Source organism: Pieris rapae, chromosome 19, assembly GCF_905147795.1.
Source record: "Pieris rapae chromosome 19, ilPieRapa1.1, whole genome shotgun sequence".
Classification (NCBI taxonomy): Eukaryota; Metazoa; Arthropoda; class Insecta; order Lepidoptera; family Pieridae; genus Pieris; species Pieris rapae.
In genome coordinates this window covers 7,583,761-7,609,093 of record NC_059527.1, presented here as the reverse complement: position 1 = coordinate 7,609,093, position 25,333 = coordinate 7,583,761, and the positions used below count along the sequence as shown (strand labels likewise).

At 35.4% G+C, this 25,333-nt stretch overlaps 1 protein-coding gene across 3 annotated transcripts; it reads right to left on the bottom strand.

Moving 5' to 3' along the window:
• Positions 1 to 6,798: 6,798 nt before the first annotated feature.
• LOC110996929 (insulin receptor-related protein-like) lies at positions 6,799 to 24,462 on the bottom strand. 3 transcript variants are annotated; one of them, XM_022264833.2, is made up of 8 exons: positions 24,186 to 24,462; positions 22,731 to 22,927; positions 16,785 to 16,995; positions 13,809 to 13,949; positions 12,277 to 12,485; positions 11,359 to 11,505; positions 9,503 to 9,662; positions 6,799 to 8,847 (listed from the first exon to the last, which is right to left on the bottom strand). In XM_022264833.2, exons 2-8 carry the CDS (start codon positions 22,751 to 22,753, stop codon positions 7,003 to 7,005), a joined length of 2,736 nt encoding a protein of 911 aa, XP_022120525.2. In that variant the 5' UTR covers positions 22,754 to 22,927; positions 24,186 to 24,462; the 3' UTR covers positions 6,799 to 7,002. The 3 variants fall into 3 exon arrangements, with proteins under 3 accessions (XP_022120525.2, XP_045488397.1, XP_045488398.1); XM_045632441.1 differs by having other exon boundaries at positions 6,799 to 8,805; XM_045632442.1 differs by lacking the exons at positions 6,799 to 8,847; positions 9,503 to 9,662 and having other exon boundaries at positions 11,063 to 11,505.
• Between the last annotated feature and the right edge of the window lie 871 nt (positions 24,463 to 25,333).

Genomic DNA, 25,333 nt, shown 5'->3' with positions numbered 1-25,333 from the left:
CTGTATAGGTCCCATAGCGGAAATGACGAAACTGACCGACTCATCGAGCACATCCAAATGGCTACAGATTCCCTGCTTGAAAGGGTTCCTACCGCCGAAATCGTGATACTTGGCGATTTTAACGCCCACCATGCCGATTGGCTCGGCTCTGAAACCACCGATCACGCGGGAAGATCCTTTCACGACTTTGCTTTAGCCTACGACCTGACACAAATGGTCCCTGCGATTACGCGAATACCAGATGTGGACGGTCATAAACCCTCTTTGTTGGACCTTCTGCTGACTTCGCATCCGGAGAACTATCAAGTCTCCGTTGACCCGCCATTGGGTTCATCGGATCATTGTGTGGTCCGGAGTACTGTGCCATCTACGCGCCCTTCGCGGTCGCGCTTTTTGGGTTTTCGCCGTATTTGGCACTACAAGTCAGCAGATTGGGACGGGATGCGGTCTTTCTTTGCGTCCTACCCTTGGGGGCCTATTTGCTTTTCGTCTGAAGCTCCAGATTCCGTCGCTGCCTCTGTCGCCGAAGTGGTTCTGCAGGGAATGGAACTCTTTATTCCTTTTTCTGCGGTGCCGATCGGTGGCAAGTCTCAGCCCTGGTTTAAGCGTTCTTGCAAGACAGCCTTGCGTCGAAAGCGAGAATGCTTTAAGGCATGGGCAGAAGCGGCGAAATCTCGTGATGCTAATACCAGCGAACTCAAAAAAGCATATAACTCAGCCTCCAGGTCCTTCAAACGGGAAATCACTAAAGCAAAGTCAGAGCACATTGCCAGATTTGGCGAGAGATTGGCCCAACTCCCTTCGGGGACTCGAGCCTTCTGGTCTCTAGCCAAAGCTGTCCAAGGGAATTTTTGTCAGCCCTCCATTCCACCATTGCACAGGGAGGATGACTCGCTGGCCCACACTGCGAAGGAGAAGGCCGACCTTTTAGGCTGTCTCTTCGCGTCCAACTCGACTTTGGATGACCGAGGGAGATCACCACCGAGCATTTCACGGTGTGATTCTTCGATGCCGGAAGTTACATTCCGGCAACGTGCTGTCCGTAAAGCATTATCTTCCTTGGACATACATAAGTCGAGCGGGCCGGATGGTATTCCTCCAATTGTGCTGCGTACTTGTGCTCCTGAGTTGGCTCCGGTCTTAACGCGCCTTTTCCGGTACCTGTACTCGCTTGGCACTGTCCCGGAGTGCTGGAAGATCGCATCGATACATCCGATCCCTAAAAAAGGCGATCGCTCCGATCCGTCCAACTATCGCCCAATAGCGATAACCTCCTTGTTCTCCAAAATAATGGAATCCATTATTAATTGCCAGCTCCTGGAGTATCTGGAGGGCCACCAGCTGATAAGTGACTCTCAGTACGGCTTTCGTCGTGGTCGTTCGGCTGGTGACCTTCTTGTATACCTTACGCATAGATGGGCGGAGGCAATTGAGTCCAAGGGGGAGGCTCTAGCGGTTAGTTTGGACATAGCGAAAGCCTTCGATCGGGTGTGGCACAGAGCACTGCTCTCGAAGCTTCCAGCCTATGGGCTTCCCGAGAAATTATGCGATTGGATCTCCAGCTTTCTGGCCGATCGGAGCATCAAGGTCGTCATCGACGGAGCATGTTCCGACCTTAAACCCGTGAACGCTGGGGTCCCACAAGGCTGTGTTTTATCCCCGACCCTGTTTCTTCTGCATATCAATGATATGTTGCAACTTAGCAACATTCACTGCTATGCGGATGACAGCACTGGGGACACTCTTTACACTGGCCGGGCAAGTATTTCTCGGGCAGATGTCGATGAGTACCGGAACAAACTTGTGTCTGAAGTAGAAACCCTACTACGTGGAGTCTCTGACTGGGGCAGACTAAACCTAGTCCAATTTAACCCCAAAAAGACACAAGTTTGCGCGTTTTCCGCTAAAAAAACACCCTTTGTCGCTACTCCTCTTTTCGAAAACACTCTCCTTAAAGCCACAGCCAGCATTGGAATACTTGGCGTTGACATATCGAACGACGTTCAGTTTCGCGGTCACTTGGAGGGAAAGGCAAAATTAGCCTCCAAAAAGCTCGGTGTGCTCAGCAGGGCGAGACGGTACTTCACTCCGGGCCACCGCTTGCAACTATATAAAGCGCAAATTCGGCCCCACATGGAGTACTGTTCCCACCTTTGGGCGGGTGCTCCCCAGTACCAGCTTCTTCCACTTGACCGTATTCAACGAAGAGCGGTTCGAATCGTTGACGACCAAAATCTCTCCAAGCGGCTTGATCCTTTGGCGTTGCGTAGAGATGTGGGGTCTCTCTGCATCTTCTACCGCATTTACCATGGAGAGTGTTCAGAGGAGTTGTTCGGATTAATACCTGCAGCTGAGTTTCATCATCGGACGTCGAGGCAGAATACGAAATTCCACCCGTATCACCTCGACGTCCGCCGTTCCACAACTGCGCGTTTTTCCAGGCAGTTTTTGCCGCGCACCACCACTCTGTGGAACCAGCTGCCAACTGAAGTATTTCCGAACCAATTCGACTTAGGGTCCTTCAAGAAAAGAGCGTACCAATTCTTAAAAGGCCGGCAACGCACTCGCGAGCCCTCTGGCATTGAGGGTGTCCATGGGCGGCGGTATCACTTAACATCAGGTGAGCCTCCTGCCCGTTTGCCCCCTGTTCTATAAAAAAAAAAAAAAAAAAAACTGTAAGTAAATATAGAAAAAATCGGCGGAAATTTATATTTAATTTTTTCGGGATTACTTAATAAATCATTGTACCATATTTTCTTTATTTATTATATATGCTATCTACTAGGCTTTGATACCAAAAAACTTTTAGTGATTCTTATTTTATGAGATTAAGTCCACAAAAATCATTTGCTTTGAATGAAAGAGGTATGTCCAAATATTGACGACCAAGACTGGTCTATAGATCATCGGAAATACGACGGAAATACATAGAAAACTGAAGCCAAGACTCGTAACATTTTTATTTTGTATCCAAGCCTACAAGCATACCTAGGTTAATAAATTATCCATTCACTATTTACAAGTCAATTTCAGGCGAAATTCAAATATTTCGGAATCGCTTTAAGGCTTCATTCGAGATCTTTGGGGTTGAGATAAACACTGATTTTATTGTTAGCTTTAATCGGACGAAAAACTTTCTAGCAATTGTAATCTTGACTTTGAGTTAAGACAAGTTATTTGATTTAAACTGTAACTGTATTGAGTATGAAAACTTTTGAAAAATGGATATTACTTCATGAGCTTCTTGACTTTGGCTTCCTGATTAAGATCTCAGTGACTAAGTGGTTACACTGTATATGTATTAGGTCAGAGGGTATGACTTCCGGAGAACAAAGAATTGTTTAGGCTTTGTAGGTGCAAAATGCTTACAAATTTTTAAAAATCGTCAAAATAAAAAGTATGCTTAAAATAATAATTATACATTTAAAATTAGTAAATAACGAAAAAGTGTTGCTGAACAAAAAAAGTCTCACATACACTTCACAAAAAGATTATTTTCCCGGGAAAAATTCTAAGAACTATTAAGCTGTTAGAACAAGTGGGGTATTAGAGCCTGAACGCCGAACTGTGGTAGTAGAGTAAACGGCAAACAGGTTATGTTGGCACCGGTGATAATGGTCCGAAACGTCAAAATACTGTTATTATCATCAGCTCTCCATCTCATATATTATCTGTAATAGATATTATATTGAAGCTGACTTACGGAGTTTAATAATTATTGTCTTAAAATAAAAATGCTTCATTTTTTATTTTTTAACCTGCATTAAAATGATCTAATCCTAACAATTCAATTACAAAACCAACATGCAGCTTGTAATAGGTAAAATACCGACACATGAACAGAAATCAGATTTGAGGAAGGAAGTGACCTAAGACTAGAATCTTGAAACTTGTATACTTCCTGTTAGCGTGTCGTAGAAACGCCATCGTACTGACTGGACTAACGCCACTAATCTTCAGCATTTAAAATAAGTTTTGCTTTTCACTATTCCAATTTCAAAATTTCAAAGTTATAATTCAGTTCGAAATTTAAAAATGTCTATATTTGACATTGATGCATTTTCTAATGGAATTGATATTCCAAATACAATTTAGCTGTACGCTTGATTAAAATAACGGAGGCACAAAAAATATTATTGCTGAAGCGTTCTCTTTGATATAAATATATATTTTTAGACTGTTATATGTTTATTTACCGGCTCAGCTGGTAATAGCAGCATCTAATATTCATCAAACAGAATATAGTTATATACTCGTATCATAAAACGATTTTACGCGAACCTGTAGAGTAGTATAAAACGAAAATGCTTTAGATAGTGAGTGCTTGGAAACTGCATAAAGTCTTATCACTAAGGCAATTTGAGACATGAAAATTGTGGATGTCTTTGCTAGTGTATTACTTGCGGTATTATTCACCTTTACTTTTCAGAATATTTTATACCGAGTGACGTGAGTATAATAGCTTTGTGATATATTTGTTATATAATTTTGTATGTTTATATTTTAAAGGATTACCGAGAGTTTTTTACGCCGGCTTTTTCTCTAGGCCTAAACCCTCTTCTTTGCCGTAGCAGAGATGACTACTAAGACATTTAGACTACTAAGAATTTAATGACGTGTAATAAGTGATACATGTATCTCATTTTCCATACATAATAATAATATGTTATGTGTATTTTATATGAGCAATTAATTCACGCACATAAATATTTATTTCGTAATCCTACAGCTAATATAAATTATATAATTCCAAACAAATACATTGAAAATATATCCAAAGATGGAATCATACATTTTACTACAAAAAGGCTCAAAGATTTACAAAAGGGAACACAGAAACGAAAAGTTCTATACATTTAACTAAGTGGTACCTTATTTGGCTGTGTTGTGCGATGATGTTAAAGTGTGGGTATGTACGTGATGGTGTGCATGTGGGGTGTGCTCATGATGCAGGTGATTTAGCGCTATGGATATTCTTTATACACTTTTTAACCACATTCCGCGATAGCCTAAACAGGTCATGGTTTCCGTCATATAATGTAAAGGACAATACCAGCATGCCTTTAACCCAAAAATTGACATAATATAATATTGGAATACCAACAGGCTGATCAAATACTTGCGTATTAAGGGAAAATAATGAACAGAAAATTGATATTAATGATATTAATTACTTAATAGTATAGATAGAAAAAAAACAGCGCCACTGGCTTTTCTAGACATTTGTTTTGTTCATCACTACATAGTATAAAACAAAAAAAGTCGCTTTCTCTGTCCCTATGTCCCTTTGTATGGTTAAATCTTTGAAACTACGCAACGGATTTTGATGTGGTTTTTTTAATAGATAGAGTGATTCAAAGAAGGTAGTTTTATTTGTATAATAACATCCATTAAATAGTGGAGAACTACTGTTATTTTTGAGGTTTCTAATGTGATGTCGTAAATAATAACATTTTTTTCGCTTACATTGCAAACGCAGGCTGAACCCTAAGAGTATTATCAAAATAATGTACTAAGTATTGTACACATTGAAAAGGTCTACAGAAATGGTGGTACATGTCTATCTCTTATGGATAACCCACATTTTTATATACAACGTTCACAGATTTTCTGTAGTGTATTTAGTATCAACATTGCCCCCGTGCGTAGCCGAGGCGGGTCGCTAGTTGTAAATAAAACCAAGCATTACGACAGGTCTCTAAAATTTAACGAACGTTATTACACGGTGTTATTTATTTAGGAAAACTCATCCAATGATCTTAATTGTTAGATCGCAATTGATACTTTATTGATTTTACATACATTTACGTGAATCACAAACTTCTAAACTACAGAGTTACTACATTAAAAAAGCTTTATTAAAATTTCATTACATATTGTGTTAACTTCCTATGAATTTTATATTCAATAAAAGCATTCAATTTCCGTAATGAAAAATTGGGTAATAAACAAGTTGATGCGAAACAAAAAGGATTCGCTTGAGTGGACAATCCAGCTTCATCTCATCTAATGGATGGAAAAGCAAATATTTTCCAAAGTATCTTTGCCATAACTTATTACTCTCATAATTAAAAGTGGGCGCGAGTTTGTTAATAATTCAAGTTTTGCAGAGGTATCCTAAGTGTTTTGAGAGTTAAACAACGTTAATGCTTTTTGGCATTTATACTTGTAATTAAAAAGTAATTTAAGCATAATAGAACATTTTAACCTGTGTTAGCGAACAACTGAAACTTTAATTAAGTCTTACAAAACTTAAATAAAACTTTGGCGGGTTAGTACGTGAATTATTCTCTGATCATAAGTGATGTTAAACATTTCATATGTCGACTGTCTGTTTATCAAATATGTAATGAATTTTATCACCTTTTTTGAGTTAACATGACCTAATAGTTAAAAACAAATCTTCTCAATAATAGAATACTAGTGCAGTGTTTTCCAATGTGGGGCCCACACCACACATGGGAGGCTATTTAATTGATCAGGGGGGCAAATCGAAAAATTTGTTAAAATTATTTGTAATATCGATTTCAATTTTAATTAAATGTTTTGAAAATTGACACCCTTTGTTTAGTTAACAATGTATCAATCTATTAAATGTTTTTTAAGTGAATTTTTTTTAATATTAAAAAATTACGTATGTCACATTGGGCATTTCCCCCATACATTTAGTTATTTATATAATAATATAACTACTGGTTAAACTATTGGTCTCGTTTGCAATAAGGAAAGTTCCTTTGTATACTTTATATTAATTTTAAATAAAAGACAATTTTATTTATTTAAAACAGTTCATGTTTATTTAAAACGCATTAATATATAACATACAAAACACTATGACTACGGTACTTTACAGTAATATCACAAAAGTATTAGAAAAGTTTCGTACGATGCACATATTGATGCATTCGACACGGTTCTGATATAAGCCATCAGAATAGGTTTTATCTAAAATATTATTACATATTTCAAACTTGATTTTGTTTCTTTATGGCATAAGGTAATTTATAAATGTGTATCTCTAATTGGTATGCTATAGATTGGCGCAAAATCGGACATCATCACAGCTGGCGGTTCGCTTTCACTACGGTACATAGATGTTGCGTCTACTAAAGGAATATCATCGGTTATATCACGTATCCTATACTTCCACCCTACCATACACGATGTTACACTTAAAAACATTCCAAAAATAGCTCCAGACAACCACACATTTGAGTACACCTCACTCGAAACTAAAACTTTCGTTTTAACACCGCAAGAATAACTGGAAGCGAGAGTTTTCGTGCACAATCTAACTATATATTTAGTAGCAATTTGTGTCTTAATTATCCAACTTGTTATATTCCCAGATACACAAACAGTATGGGGTAAAAGCAAACTATAGTCATTAAATTTAATTACAGGTGTTACTTCAACTGTGTAAGACAATACAGCCCCGTTTATAGTTTTAGGAGGATCCCATTTCACAGAAACGTCACCCTTTTCGCTAGCAGTAAGAAATGTTATTGTTGATATATCAGCATTGATAGCTCCTAATGTTTTAACAATATTTCGAGCTGATAAACTGCATTCTTCTGCAGTGCAGGCTCGTAACTGAAATTTGTAATTTTGATACGGTGCTAAACCACCTACTTGGAAGTTTTTTCTCTTACCAATTATGTCTAAAGCTATGTTATGTACATAATTACCAACAGTCTTATTATTTGGCCTCTCAGGATTGTGGTGACAGTCTTTTATTATATTACAAACATCAAAATATTCGTCTACCATTGCACCAGCGGTTGCCGTTGATAGGACACCGCACATTGACTCACAACTTCTGTCATACTTCTTTGGTGGTCTCATGACTTTGGCATGGACTGAAAAATCATCTTGCCAGTCAAAATAATCATAATCCATACAATGATTATAATTAATGATATTTAAATTATGTAAATCTATAAGCGTTACATCTAATTCATACCTTACAATATAAGGAAGGTAATCTAGATGATCAACCCATCGAATGACAACTACTTCGGAAGATGATGCAGTTAATTCGACTATAAACGGTGGTTCCGGTTTACCTACCAATGTTGTAAAGTTTTTTACTGAACTCCGAGCAAGACGTCCAGTTTTCGGGTCAAATTTTTCTATACATATTGCATACTTTGTAGCAGGGCTTAACGAGGTCAGTTCTACTTCTATTGATTTTTCTACTGTAGATTGAATACTAATCGCGTGCCAATCTGAATCACTACAAACCTCTGGAACTATCGCATTGCTTAATCCTACTGGCACTTTAACATACAAAACTGTGTGCTCACTTGTATTTGATTCTGGATTAAATCTAGCTACAACGTTAGTTTCATTTTTGACATGTATAGTTAAGTTGAAAAAACCTTCATCGCAGCTACCACTGTATCCATTTAGGCCCTGAGGAATTTCTAACTCCGTAGGTGGTACGGGGAATGCCGGCACAAGTTTTTCAATTTCACTAACACAAAGCATTTGATTTCTATAGAATGAAACAGATCCTCTATCGACTTTCAAATGATGCGTTACATTTTCTGTAAATAATGTCTGTAGGCTATGCATATCATGGATTACTAAGCTATATTTATCGCTAAAAAGATTCTCCCCTCTGATTCGTTTTAATGCGGGAAGGAAATCTATAGACGTGATGACGAGGGAGCCCCTTATTTCAATGTAATCCGTAACCTCTTGAATACTCTTAAGATAATATCTCAGCTCGTTCATAGTTTCAGGAGGTGCTCTGACGTGAATACTTAAATGGCCTTTGATGTAGACGCATCTTGCAGCTTCCTGAATCGAAGATAATGTTTGTATAGTTACGTTGTTGCAAGTCTGAAATTGAAAATTTATTATGGAAAATGTATATTAAAGCCGTGTTGTTACATAAGAGGTTCATTAAAGATATTGTAATATTTCTTGATAAGATTCTTCGGGGGTTAAAGGAGTATCTAAAAAATGTATAGACTTGATCTCCTTTCCCGCAAAGGTTTTAGCTAAATAAATTACTATAATCCCAAGTCAGATTTCACTTTGACATTTCTCTGTATAAATATATATGTTTAATCCGGATTTTATTAATGGAACTAATGCCACATGGACTAAGCTGCTCACTTCAAAGAGAAATAGTCCACAAAATATGAAATATAATTAATATAGGGTATTTTTCATAAGCATAACGAGCAGGAGGGGCACTTGATGTTAAGTCATACCGCCGCCCATGAACACTCACATTGCAAGATGGCTCCCAAGTGCGTTGCGGCCTTTAAAAAAATTTTAAAAGGGTATTAAAGTTTATTAACATTTTTAGTTTTATTTTATGATTTCATAAAATGTTCATCCCTTTCTCGTCTATTATATGTACGCTTTAATAAAAAGAGACAGTTAAGCACGTAACTTAAACTTTAAAGTGTTCTTAGAATGTTGTGTAATTATAGTTTTGTCAATAAGGCCTATAATAAATAGAAATAAGAACCAGATAAAGACATACCAAATTACAATCCTCGCAGGGCACACAGGTTGTCGTCCCGTTAGTTTGTTTGACGTGGTTTTGTGGACACTCTGCGACGCACGTATTGTTCCACGGCCAGCGCTCCAAATGTGTACATTCATCTATTGTTACACAGTAATTAGTGTCAGTTAGGGGTATTCTGTTGGAGAAAAGAAAAGGTAACAATACAATACTGAACCGAGCTTTGTAAGAAGTCAATTGGATTAGTGCTGTTGATCGGACTTTTAATAACGGGTGATTATTTAGCTATTACTGACAGACTTTATTTAGAAGAAATTGTATAAGTGAAGATTTACTTCCGCTTTCATAAACGTAATTATAAAAAGCTTTATTTATGTGAACTAAAACTGTGATACGAACAACATTAAACAAATAAAAATCTGTTATATATGTCACTTACTTTATGAAAAGTAGTTTACGCTTTACTAAATGTAAAGTAAACATGAAAGACAAGATTTTTTATCATAAATTAATACAGTCATAATCTATAATAACGACATCGAAACCTGGCGGATATTTGTTCGTAAAAAAGACCTGATACAAACTTATTATTGAATGTGTGATTAATATGAGTATATTAGATAAAAGTACAATACATTACGTACTGTATGTAATTATCATTTTTCTACATTAACAAAATCTGTAATTTTTTTAAAAGGCGGCCTAATAGAATTCAGCTGGCAATTTTAATTTTGTTTACCGGTATGTTGTTCTAAACGATGTCATCGTAAACGGTTCTGACTTCCTATTTCTACATTATACTACTTAGGGTCTGTTTCACAATGTCCGGAAAGTTCCAAAAAAGCTATTTATTACTTATTGGTAGGATAAATAGTATTTTTGCGCTAGTAGTTTGATAGCGCTAATTGTCATGAAATGCGAAGTATCTTATTCGGACTTTTATCTTTCGAATTATTTATGTGCTATTTGGCACTTTATCCATACATTGTGAAACAGGTCCTTATACTTATTGACGAAATTAAGTCATATTGCCTGTACAATCTCATATTGCCTTTAAGAAGCTAGCCTTTAGTATTAAGAATCACGAAACTCAATACACGTAATTACACAAAAGAAAACAAAGACACCGAAAACAAGCAATACTAAGTACCTCATTTAGAATCGATAGAGGCCCATTACTCAGGATTTGACTTGGATATCCGATGTCGACTTCGAATACTACGAATTTCTATAATCTTTATTTTATTTCGTAAACAAAAGAGTTGACGTACGAATATAGATGAAAAATATCCATCTCTAACTCATTTCTTTAGAAATGGCCTGGTTTATTAATTACTTTATATCTAGTCTAATCTAAAATATTTTATATCTAGTTTTATTTTAAACATTTTCTATGTTAATAAGTCAATATGGTATACTTCATTTATTATCAAATTGTATTATAGAATGATTGTTGTGTATATTGTTATATTTCACAAAAAAATGACAAATTAATGCAATCTACTTCATTAGGTTACCAAAAAGTTTTAAAATTGAATTTAAAAAAGTTTCCATTAGCATTGTTTATAACTGGCCAGTTCTAAATGTTTTCAGTGTTAAACACGTATTTAGCTTATTCTGTGTCATTTAACGTATTGTAAGCACACTGTAAGATAGTTCATTTTAAAAATCGAACAGAACCATCGCGACGCTTGTTCGTAATGAGTAAATTTTCACACTCTAAGGCCGCTATTGATAAAATGCGTGGTCGTATTGAGCCTTTTGTGGCTGGCCGTATTTATAAAAAAATCAGCAAAAGCAATCGACGAGCCCTATTTGAAAACCGTATTCTATAAGAAAGCATCACTTTGTCACATTTATTTCGGTATACTCACGTCCCGTTCGGACATGTGTTGAGGCACTTATTTCGATACGTATAATATCGGCATAGCGAACAAATAGATCCATCTCTTTTGAGACATCCGACACACTCCGGGTTACATCTTTCCGCTTCGGGACCTTCAAGGAAGCGTTGACATTTCCTGAAAAATATCTTTTATTATGTAATACTAGAGTAGATAAATGGTTGAGAAAGTCATCAAAATATCAAAGTCTTTGCATAAATGCACGAAACAACAGAGCAGTGTGGCAGCTTTTTCTTTGGTTGTTATTTAGTAATTAAACAGCACCTACATGCTTATAAAAAATAATCAAGACAGAAATCTTATCTCAATATGAAAGCACTTCACTTTAGGCTGCTTCGGAATAGAAAAACCTTAGGAATAGATATCAATGATTATGTCAGTTGTCAATATAAACCAATGTCACGAAAAAATAACCTTTATTTTTTATTACAAGAGTAAAAAAAGCGTAATGTAAGCACATGCGTAGGTTCGAAAGTTGTTAGGGTGACGAGAAACCTTATATTTTCTATACTCGGAAAATTCCTAATAATCACTTTTCTTGAGGTTTCCTTGTCGGGAAATTAGACAGTATTACTCGTAAATGTTTCGTCTTATTATTTGTTTAATAGTGAGAATTTCGTAAAATCCACCAAAAAACATAAACAAAATTACTGATATTGACTTATAACATACTTTTTCTGACAAAATATGAAAAAAAAATGTCTTTAGAATTGAACTAGGCAGTTGACTCATTTGAGAAAATTAAAATTCAAGGCTAAGTTAGTTAGCTAAGTTGTTATAGTATGATAAGGTTTGTAGACTCAGTTATCGCACTAAGACTCTTACGAGGTCCGTCGTGAGTACACGTTCGTTGTTATCAGATAAGAAAGAAGAGTAGTTCTTGCTTACCTATTATTCCAACAGAAGTTAGTAGTGGAATTATCTGTACACGAACACGGTAAAGTCTTGCATGGATTGTATACGTCAATTCCACTCAGTACGTGTCTTGCATTCGGTGCGATCGCCCTCCAATCTACAGAATGTACGTAACAGGTGAGAGGACCTGGCCAGATTATAACCCCACCTCTGTCTACTTTTAGGAGGTTTGCGAGGCCTATCTGAAAAAGGAATATTCGAGAAACATTCTTCCAACAGTGTTTGTTTTGGACAATACGAAACAATTGGAAACTTAACATGTTTTGTTTCTTTATTATAACTTAGATTGAGGAAGGATGGTTGGTGGCTTATATTAAGAGGATTCTCGACGATTCTTACCAGTAGCTGACAAGTGAATTGATATATTTATTCAAGTTCACCACATCATACATAATACTATATCTACGGTATGAGTTGCAATCTCTTTTTTATAATATGTATGACAATTTATTTTAACATAAATATAACCCAAATATAAAAAAATACAAATAAAATATACTATATATATTCATAAAAAAAACTATGCATCGTAATGATACTAGATATCGTTACAGACTCAGTCTAAGGAATACTTGAAAATAATGATATAAAATAAATAGATAAAACACTAAAATCAATTTAAAAGTTCCCTGTGTTGTATCTGTTATCTGTGTCTGTAATGCTGGTAGCATTTCCTCGCTGTATTGCGTCTACGGTAAGCAAAGAAATCCCCAGTTTTAGGTAGTCTGTCAATCGGTTGCAAACTCAAATCGTTGATTGGCGTTTGTGCACTCACTCGTACCACGTCTTCTCTACTCCAAAATCAAAGTTCGAAGACAGATACTCGTATCAAGAAACTTTTATAAGTAAAGCCAATAATCTGAGCGCTAATTAGATAACTTTTCAACCGCAGTGATGATACGAGGGTTTACAAGAACTTTTAAATATCTAGCTGTTAATTGGAACCAACTATATCAATCCTTCATGAAAAGAGCGTTCCAAATTCTAAAAAGGCGGCAACCCACTCGCATGCCCTCAGGCATGAGAGTGTACATGTGCGGCTGTTTTACTTAACATCAGATGAGCTTCCGGCCTTCCCTCTGTGCTATAAAAAAACCAATACTACTCAAGGTTATTGAAAAGAACGAACTAAATTTGATACTATCCCGCTATTCTGAGTTTGGACGGCACTATGAACGGATGTTAAAAAAGTATATACTTACTATAATCATAAAATATAACGATAAATAATATCTGTATATAGGTCAGAATATGAAAAATGGGATTTCATTACTTAACAGGATAAGCATTTAAATTATTAAGAAAACTTGAAGGCACTAAAATATCATATTTTATAAGTTTAGTGTTAATAAGTCAAACTGAGCAAAAATCTACTTATCATTATCTGATCTATGACCACAGATATATAATCATATTAAAGTTATAACTAGTCTCAAATGTAAATAATATTCAGAATCTTCATGACACGTACATACTTTGATCTTAAAGACTAGTGTAAATAATACCTCTCTAAGTCTTGGCATATTACTGATGATAAGAGCGTAGTTATTAATCAGTGTATTCCCACGCACCCTCATTAGGTTTGGGAAGAGCCCGCCCACAGACTCCAAACCTGAAGCCCCATAAATCGCAACACAGCCTGTCACCTGAAACAAGGAATATTAAAAAAAATTGGTTGTCAGTTTACTGACGGGAGTTGAATGTGAAAACGGCATAAGAAAATACTGATAGAATAGTTGCATTTTTCAAAGAAAATTTTAATTTTACTTGTTTGATAGGTTTTGTTTAGAGAGGCTGGTAAATGAAAATCACAATGGAATTGATCAAGTTATATTTATTTATAGGCATAAATACAATTATGTCAATCTTTTAACGAACGAACGCTGCCAAACGCGGATTTTTCGCGGATAAGGCAGATATGGGACCAAGAAACTTAAGAGAGTGTCAATAGGAGCTGTGTTTGGTATTTGGGTACGTAAATTCAGATCTTTTTTTTAATCTTGACGTTTGCAAGTGTACGAAGTTACTAATATTATTAAATAAACTTAGATTTGATTTACTTAAGTTTTCTTTCGTGCGTCTCTTTTACGTGTGTTTCTGATAGTTTAACCACGGTTTCAGTTACAATATAGGCTTTGTTTATTCACCTTGTCAATTTATCCAATATCCGAACTACCTCAAGGCCTTTCGTATTAATATTACTAAAACCTCTCCAATTTCACAGCGTATACGTCTGGAGCACAACAGTCTTCGAATTTCATTAAATCGCTTTAAGATTGAGTACACAGACTACAGGCTTAGCCCAATTTCCGCTATGTTCCGATTCATTGGACCCTTAGTATTTTCAGTCGCTCAAATCCGACAATAAACCTATCAGGAAATCTAGAAGCTAACTTTAACATTTCCAATGCACATTTCGTCTGGATTGGAAACGATTTATAAAACTAAATGGATCAACGTTTTAAACGCTTTGAAAAATCGTTCACCTTTATCGAAGTATCAAGATCAAACGGTTGCTCCTTTCACGATTAATCGTACGAACAAAATCAGTTTTAATTTTTTCATACGAACGGGCTTTGGATTGATGTGCATGATACCGAAAATATATTAATAAAAGAATCAATAGCGAAATTTTACAACCGTTTTTAGATCTGGCCTCAGATTTCTGTTACTGTTTCGTACTGATAATTTGTTTTAGATGTAAGTGAGTAAGGCTTCTGTGTGTGACACAAGCGACTTTTTCTCACGATGTTTTCCTTCATACGCGTAGTATAAATTGCGTACATAGACAGAAACTCCATTGTGCGTGGTCGGTCCCTACATCTTCCAGTATGAAAGCTGCACGCGGCGATTATTATTATTGATTTTTCTATACAAATACCATGAATTATATTGGTTAATTAGAATTGAAGTGGTTTGGCAAAATGTTACTTACATAGCCCTTGTAATGAGAAAATGTAGAGAAAGAACTCACTAACTATTGGGATGACGTCTCTTCCAAAATTGGTAACCATGGCAACACGTTATTTGTGGTCCACGTTTTATAATAATATCAGTTTTTGTATTCTAGTAGTAAGCTATTTTAGCACGATCCACGTTTGCAAATACATATAAACGCACTTTGAGCAGTGTAGTCTATCAGTGATTTCAGCGTGCGATTCTTATCCCTGAGGTCGTAGGTTCGATTCCCAGTGCACCAATAAATTTTCTACGCTTGAACGGCGAAGGAAAATACTGTCGAAAAATGAAACTTAGATCACCTACTTGCCTATTAGATCTAAAGCCCAGACCTAAGAAGATTGTAGCGCCACCGACTTATTTATTATAAGAAACATTATTAATGTTATTTCTTTATATGACAGTATGGAAAATGATTGATAAATTGATGATGATACTTCTAGTACGTAAGCCTAGTATTTTAAAGAGGGAACAATCTTTGTACCAGTCCACTTTCTCCATCCTCTATAACATATATTTTTTAAATACCAGCTAATGTTAAACCCACGATATATGTTTATAATATTAATATATACCCCTAGTTCACAAGCAGAGAATAATATTCATATTATGGGCCCGCCGAATCTCATAACTTCGCAATAAAGTAATATTACTGCCAATTCTATAACCGCAATACATTCTTGGGACGGAACTTATATCGAAATTTATTTACCTCCGGCGCGTATAACTTTGAATGTAAAGAAATAAAATTTCCGGTTTAGCTGTTAATTATTAATACAGTCGATTAATAAATCATGTATAAATTAGCTACATATTTTATGAAACATTTCCTATTTTATCAATGCTAAAACATTATATTTAAAATATTGAATCCCTGGGTAGGTTTTGTAGGATTGGACGTAAGAACGTTTATTTACGTTTTTTAAGTCGGGATGATTTATCTTGGGTTGAGACATGAAAATAAAAGAAAATAAAAAAATACGTTTATTTTGGAACTTAAATTCATCAAGGTATCACTTATTCCACGTCATTAAATTCAAACCTGTAGGCATCCCTGATCATCGACAAAGAAGAAAGAGGCGAGAGAAAAAGTCGGCGTAAAAAACTCTCGGTACTCTTTTATGAAGGATTAAGTTTTGTAAGGGATTGTTAATCATAGGATATCTCCGTACTCTACCCTATCTGCTAACTCCTTCTATATGGATTTTGGGGCTAGTAAATTCCACTGAAGATCTTGAGGTTCCAGGTATCAAAAACTAAAACTACGTTTCTGTGAGAAAAAATATGAAAAAATGAGTGCATTTTTGTTCTATACACTTGTGATCTATATTCAAGAGACCTTTATTATTTAGATATTAGTCCATTTTAAGATCTAAACCATTCCCGTTTCCTCACGATGTTTTCCTTCACCTTACGAGCTCGTGTTCGATACATTGATACACGAAATTCGCACACTAAAGCCAGAGCTCCCTCTAGCGCGGTAATTAGGAACTAAAAACAATTGACTTAATTTGTAGACTCACCTCTTTTAATTTAGGAAAACTGATGTTCACAAAATCACGTGGCCTCGTTCTTTGCAATTGTAACTTTAGGTCCCCTAAAATCACCGTACAATTGTCCAACTTTTGCAGTGCAGTCATTTGATTGATTAACACGTCTAAACAGAAACCATGGTATTGGTAGACTTCGTTAACATGCATGGTGCAGCCGAGTTGGAGTACGGTTAGGATTATCCTGTAAATTTGAATTGTTTAGACATTGGCATAGACATTTATTACCATCAAAATGCACACAGAAACAAAAATAGAACAATCATCAAAGAGAAAAAAAAAGAATGAGAGACAACAATTTTTTTCTTTAAATTGATTTTTTAATTCTTATCCTAGTTATAATAGAAAATAATGTATGTGAAACCAGTTTAGTTCTAATGCGTGATATGTGTTTTTTTTATTTTATTACTTTTATTGAGGTACACGGTGATGCGCAATCGCTGGGCCTACAAAAAAAACAACTGTATACATTGCAGAATAACGTGGAAAACAGACGCTGAAACTATCCCAAAATCCTTGAGGAGTCGCTTGGAACTCTCTAAACCAACAATGTCTTCGAGACTCAGCCATCAATACTTCAAAATATTCATAAGCGGCATCACGATCCTTTATGTTTGCATAAATCGATTTCTGAGGATATTCAAAACAGCTGCCATTTGACACTAGAGACCCCTGCCCTAAACAAATTGGATTTGAGAACTTCAATTGCCCGAATAAAAGATATTTGGAGCTCATTAGGTCCCGTCTTGCGGTCAATAGGGGTTGACCCCATTGGGAATCTAATTTCGTTATTATTATGTACTAACCGACTCTAAATAAGTTGTTTGTAAGGCTTTTAAGTATTGTTTTATAATAGACAAACGTATCTGTCTACAAATTTCTAGGGAATAAAAACATATCTACATAATATATCCAATTTAAGGAGCAATTAAATTTATAGGCTCAATTTTTTTGATACCATTTTTTTTTACCGACATGTCTTAGACCCAGAAAGTCGAAGTGTGTCAGGCACTGGAGGCTGATCACCTATTTATGAGATTTAAAATCATGAAATAGATTCAGAAATCTGAGGCCAAGACCTAAAGAGGTTGTAGCGCCATTGATTTTTTTTAATTCGTTGATAGGAATTGTACAGAAAGTTTTTTTTAAATGTACTAGTCGTTTATAACACTTTCTTCAATAGAACTTATTAATAAAAAAGTGTAGGAAGTAGTAAGGAAGTAGGAAATAGCAGATAAGCTATTTAACCTAAAAATAGAAAATTCGCAACGAATTTATTACTATGGATTCCGTCGCAATATAATCAATAGTAATTATATGTTTTTATTAATTAAAGCGTTAATTAGTTCAATGACTTTCATGTATCCGGTATGTGACGTTAGGTATGTCGACAATATATATAATGATTAGATAAATTAGGTACCTAATTAATATATAATAATAGTTTAGCCTGTTATTTTCCTAAGTTAAGTATGACCATTTCGTTGCTATTATATTGGAGATATTTTTTTTAACTTTACGCTTTACGATTTAGCGTCCATTAAAAAGAGAGCGTAGGTAATTCATAAACGGCCGGCAACGTACTTGCGAGCCCACCAGCTCCGATAACTTATGAACTGTAACAATCAACTCTATCAAGTATCGGCTCTCATATGTCAAAAACTTATGAGATTTTAACAGAGACTTAACTAGTCATAGTCGTGTTGAGTCCGTCCCACTAACAATCTCGGCCTTTAGACTTATGGCTTAAACTAAAACCATGCCGGCCTTTTGTGCGGGGACACGTTTTCAAGTAGAGAGTGAGAATATTAAAAAACAATCTTAATTGGACCAGTGTTAGGATAGCGGTTTCAGCATTAAACTATCATCCCTGAAGTCGTTGGTTCTTTCGCGGCTGTAGACCAATCGACTATCTGTCTCTGTGCGCATTTAATATTCGCTCGAACGGTGAAGGAAAATATCGCGTGGAAACCGGCTTGCCTTAGACGCAAAAAGTCGACGGCGTGTGTCAAGCACAGAAGGCTGATCACCTACTTCTCTATTAGATTGACAAATGATTGGAAGCAGATACAGAATTCTAGAGACTTAAAAATCATCATCGGACGTCGAGGCAGAATACGAAATTCCACCCGTATCACCTCGACGTCCGCCGTTCCACAACTACACGTTTTTCCAGGCAGTTTTTGCCGCGCACCACCACTCTGTGGAACCAGCTGCCAACTGAAGTATTTCCGAACCAATTCGACTTAGGGTCCTTCAAGAAAAGAGCGTACCAATTCTTAAAAGGCCGGCAACGCACTCGCGAGCCCTCTGGCATTGAGGGTGTCCATGGGCGGCGGTATCACTTAACATCAGGTGAGCCTCCTGCCCGTTTGCCCCCTGTTCTATAAAAAAAAAAATATTTATTTTTTAATATGATTAATTTAATCTTGATTTGAAGTAGATAATATAAGTTATGTTATTAATGATAAATAAATAGTGGAGCTACAACCTCTGCCCGTGTTACCCAACGTGTGGTCCCCATAGGGGGCAATTCGAAAATGAACACGACGTTTTGAATTATAATGTTTTGACAATTTACTTATTGTGTCTCGTTAACAATTTCCTTGTACTTATAAAAACTATTATTCAAGTTTCTCAAGTGAATTCAATTGTCAATATTAGAAATATGTTTCTTACAGGGGGCTCACATGAGTCATGGCTGTTCTGGGTTTTTGATTTCTGTATCTGTTATCGTCAAACATTTTAGCAGCGTCTTGTGCCTTTCACACACGCTATCATACAGGTTATCTAATGATTTACACAATGGTGATATGAACGCACCGCAGGTTTTCGTGAAAATAGTATATTTCATTACAAGTGCGGAAAGCCTGTCATTGCAACGAGTTCCGACGAATGTCTACCCGAGCCGAGGCGCAGCCGAAGGTGAGGGTTGACAGTCGGGACAAGTTGCAATGACGGTACCGCACGTGTACTGAACGACTATTTTTAATACAAAGAAAATAAAAAAATAAAAAATTAAGCAATTTAATTAAACTATTTGCTTTTTTTCTATTCTCTCTACGGAATAAATTCGTTGCACGTAGATATGTAACGACTTATATGTTTCCGGTAAATTGTCTCGAAGCATTTTATGCAATTATACTACGTTCGGGTGGTATTCATTCAAATAAAATATCGTCGAAATTACTCATTTTGTGCAACAAATAACTCAACTCGAAAGAACATCTTTGGAAAATGGCGCCAACCGCAAAAAATATGAGCAAAGCTTGTTTTTTTCTTTTCTTCACCCATTCTGGGTAGGCAAAGGGAACTTGGCCCATACAGCCAATTCTTCAGTAGACTATTTTTATTGAAAGAAAACCAAATCTAACTCATTGAGTCCAATCATTAAATCTGATATTGAAACAAATAGTAGCTTCTTTTTAAAATATTTGCATGAATCATAAAAACTTCTGTGATTTTTTTTAGTAAAAACTTCATGGTTAGTTTTTTCTTTTTAAATTTTTTTTCTATTGATATGAAATAAAATAAACTTAACCTAACTTATTGAATCCAATTATTAGTAAACTTTTTAAAAATACGTATTTGCATATATTATAAAATTATTTTTAATATTTTTTTAATTGATATGAAATGAAAAGAAACCTAACCGAACTTATTGAATCCAATTATTATAATATTTAGAAATCATATATCATTAAACTTCTATGAATCTTTTTAATAAAACCTTCGTGGTTGGTTTTTCTTTTTAATACACATTGTTTTGACAGTTGGCAAAGAAAACGCACGAGTGCGGGAATGGCAAAGAAAAAGCACGAGTGTGTAATAGCCCACTTTCCGAACGCTATACCTCCCTGCAATATGCCACTTTTTGAGCAACTGTATTAAAAAATATATTTCGTTTATAAAGTACTCCATTACCGAATGAAAGGATTGGTTGTATACTTTACAAATCCTTATATTTTTTGGTTGTATTTTAGCTAAAAGTATAACGAACAAGGAACTGTATATCATCGATACAATTATAAAGATAACAAGAAATTTCTATTTATTGAGTAATCGGAATGACTAACCACATAAATGTTCGGTATGCGAGGACATATCGCGATTACGTATATAGTGTATTAATTACATAATATAATAATATTTAGCTTTAAAAATTGGTTCAGACGTAAGCGATATTTTCCAGTCAACAAATTTTGAATAAATATTTGGGAAACAAAGAAGCCAATTGGATTTAAGCTGACTTGGCAAAAGTTTTAGTAAATATTTTGAAAACATATGGTGGTTGGTTGTAGAAAGGTAAAAAATATCAAAGGATGTACAAAAATATATTTTTGAAGTGAAGCTTTAGGCGGTTATTATGATTGCAGAATGAAGATGTGCAGCGGTTTTGTCCAAGAAAAGTAGGGAGAGAGTGATTAAGACCAATCAAGAGACTCTGAGATCGAGATAAATACACGTTAATGTTTCTTGTATTCGTTTAGTAACTTCTTTTGTTTTTTTTTGGGATGGCCAATATCAACCACTTAGTGGAATAAAAAATAACGACATATTCTCGGATTTATTGCAATCGGCCAAATCGTTTCAGAGAAATTTGGTTACAAAAACGAGAATCATAAATATATTCAATTCCAGTAGACGACAGATACCTGCGACTGGTTCATTTATCGTTAAAATATACACACGTCTGTACACGCTTCAGCGAAACGACTAAAACTCACTTAACGGTAATAATATGTATAATAAGTATTCCCTTTGGCTTAAATTTAAAATGATCCGAACACACACACGCGCCTTATATATAAGAAATCGCCTGACAGAAAAGCTGTTTTAGCCCACTCAGGCGTAACTCAACATATTCAGTGAATTAATGTTAGCTAACTTAAAGAAAATTATACTAATCCCATCGACAACGTCGGCTGGGGCACGCGGAGCGCATGTACCACGATTGGGCAAGACAGCAAGAGGAGAATCTGCTGCAGCTGAAAGCCAGTTTAGAAGAAGTGGCATAACATGATGCGCTGGAAGTTTATCGTTTCGGACGCACATTTTGGGTTCCAAGCAGAGTCAGTGTAATACAGAATTATTAAGACGAAGTGAGTTAAGAAAAATCTTGGTCATTAAAAGAGTGGCTGAGAGTTTATTGCCAGTTTTTCTCTTCCGTTTTACGCCTTTGATTTGAGAACTGGCAGTAAATGTAAAATTAGAAGCATTCGTTGTATATTTCTTTTTTGACGTTCTTAATTGAAAATGGTTACCTGCATGAATAAATGATTTTTGAATTTAAATGAAACAAAAATCTTAATTAAAAACAAACAAATCGTTAAACATAAACAGCCGCCATTTTGTCTCTAAGGAGGTTAATATAAGGATAAGAAGGTTTGGAGATTTGTATATGAGATATAGATATAGACACGTTTTCACCATCAACAGCGTAATTAAGACTTACACTAACGCCCGAACACAATAATTAATCCACAATCTCAGATTGAAAATAATCTAAGATCAGACCGTGTCAGTCAATCGATTTCCGATCGAATACCAATCTGACGATTAGTTATCGGCACACTTTTATCAATATTTGGATTAAGATATCTATCTCAGATGGTCAAAAATGGATTAAGATAGGTTATTGTACTTGGGCGTAAAACGTATCGAAGCAATATTGCATGCCAATAAAATAGTAATCCACGTACTAAAAAAAAATACTTTAAATTGAACCTTATGTATAGTTAGATATCAGAATATTATAATAACTAACCTTAAAATGTAATAACTAAAATATATAAAAGGAGTCCCTTTAGGCAAGGTTCTGAAGATACTGGCAGCGTTCCCCTTTGAATGGCTAGACTAATTCTTTGTCCGAGGTAGCTGCCAGGTCTTAGGATACTCTTATTATTAATTAGTACTCACCATATCAACGTTGTCGACGCCATCTCACTTTGAGTTTCTCTTTTCCACCAAAGCTTTTATACTTCTTCTGGGAACGGACTTTCGACTTCTGTTTAACAAATAGCCTTAGAAGCTTGAATGACGTGCTAGATCCCAACGGGAAGCACATTGTTTATATTTCCATTATTAAATACAGCCTCGATTTAAGCATTTATTTCCTACAAAATCATTATTTAGTTCAATATTGGTGCCTGATAAGTATGACCGAACAGCGTCTAAAACTTGATTTATTTATTTATTTAGTACTCCTACAGCAAACATAAATTATATAAAATTACAAACAAATATACTGAGAATATAGCCAAAGATGGAATACATAGATGCGACATACATTTAACAGCAAACATATTTAAAAAAGGGAACAAACAAACAAAAATTATTTAATACATTTGACTAATTGTGATTTAATTTATTTAACTAAGCCTTGATTACCAAAAGATAGGTTAAATTTGTAAGTTGCATTTCCTATCGATAGTTTGTAATTTCTAAAAACAATTGCGATTTCAATGTTGAGTTTTTGTTCATCCAAAGAAGTTCCAGAACTTGGAATATCGAAATTGTATAGAAAAAAGTCGGGATCACTATCACTCTTAAAAGGTACAATGTAAAGGCCTTGGAAGAAAAAGTTGTCTGGAACTGGACGTCTGGAATAGGTTGCGACGCCAGAAATATAACAAATTAAATACCGAACAGCTGCTATTTATACATCTGCTTGGAAGGAATATTTACATAGAACAATATTAATATTCATTCATAATAACACCTTCATTCCTTCGGTAAATGCCGATTAAAGGAACGGAACGTTCGAGATTTTTACCTTTTCTCATTTTTACATACACAAATAAATTGTAGATTACTAGATTTAAATTGGACGGAGATATATGGGACATCAAGGTATTAAACTGGTGCCCAGTAAACAGCCGAATAGGAAGACAATTTAAAAGGGTACACCAGATTAAAGAAACAGCGGCAGAAACATGTCTGCAGTGCAGAAATGGCGGCCTTTTGACGAGGCTTTTGTCACAAAAACACAGGAATAAACAGCGTTACTAAGGCAATTTATAAATGTACTTTAATATGCCTGTAGAAAACTGAGAGAAGACGTAGATATTCTATTGTTCTAATCCTAGATCTATCATCCGTATACATTATCTACATCTAGCTTCTTTTTTAAGAAATAAACAAATGCGCGATTGCGATCTTATGAAATTCAAAAGTCAATGAAGGTTTGAATTTCAAACTGAGCAAAAACTTGTTCGAATTTCAAGTTCAGAAACTGATACCTGTATGCAATCAGAGATAAATGACGTCATTAAGTTTAACCAGACAAGTTGTGGGACCAGTATGCATTGTGAATTTTTGCCATAACATCTTCGAAATCGACTTCAAAACAAGTAATACGTGCTATTTACTCACCAACCACTCAGATTCAGGTCAAACTCGCATAAAACGTTATCGCAATTAAAATTTTTGAACAAAAGAGCGAAACGTAAGTTAAAACGAGAAAGATTACTGACGTTTCGACACAAAAAATAGAAAACAAGATGGCGCCGAAATAACGAAAAATTTCGTATACAGGCTGTTCGCTGCTTCGCAATGTGCAATGATGGTTAGAGTAATTATAGTTATTAATCTAATCTATAAGGAAAATAACGTGAAGTTAATTATATTAAATGCGCCCGAACGAATTAATGTTGCGATCGAGACTGACGTTACATCGAGTTAGTGCAAATTATTTAATTACTCATGAAGATTCGATAGGCTCTTAATTTAGGCCCGTGACCTCAAAAGGTCACTTAGTTCACAGGGTGTTTATTTCCTGGATGTAAAAATGTTAGTAACTTTGCAACATTGAATATTTATTGAATGTAATTAACGAAAATTAAAGGTTTCCATTTAATTTCTAGATCTAATCTTCAAGTTTCTTACGGCTTAGGGTGTTAACACACTGGCGATTAGCGAGCGATTTGAAAGCGACGCGATTGCACAGCGTGCACGTCGCTGTGCTTGCGAGCACTCACACACAGAATCCATTCCGCTGCTGAGTGTGAGTGAGATTCTGACGAGGAAACACGAGGCTTTGTTACTTCAAAGACGCACGTTGCGCGATAGCGTCGTTTTTAAATCGTTCGATAATCGTCAGAGTGACAGCCCTTAGGCTTACTAAATAGCTTATTTATTTAAAATAAAATTACAGATTTGGAAATCGTATTAATTAAATAGGATTTCCGGTCCGACAATTTCATGTCCTCCATAAATAATCTGCGTCAATTTTTCAAAACAATAGTATCTCTTATCAGTTGCGGTACACTGCACATTTAGAAAAAGTAATAATAACTGTTATATTAAAAATAAATTGAAAATATTTATAAGTTATCAGTAAGTCAGTATTAGTCATCATGACATACAATAATGCCCAAATTGGCGTCTCTCGGGCTTCGTAAAGCTATATTCGAAAATTCGTCTCTCTGCGAAGAATACAAGCTGGGACTAATTGCCCCATCTGCCGACTAGATTTAGGCCAAAGCACCTTTTACTCGAAAATAATATTTTAAGTGAATTTT

Coding starts and splice junctions, on each gene's coding strand:
- LOC110996929 (XM_022264833.2), bottom strand. CDS start 22,753: ATGGCGTCGACAACGTTGATATG. Junction 13,950..16,784: donor GTTTTCCTAAATTAAAAGAG/GTGAGTCTACAA, acceptor TCCTTGTTTCAG/GTGACAGGCTGTGTTGCGAT. Junction 9,663..11,358: donor AACACATGTCCGAACGGGAC/GTGAGTATACCG, acceptor TTTCTCCAACAG/AATACCCCTAACTGACACTA.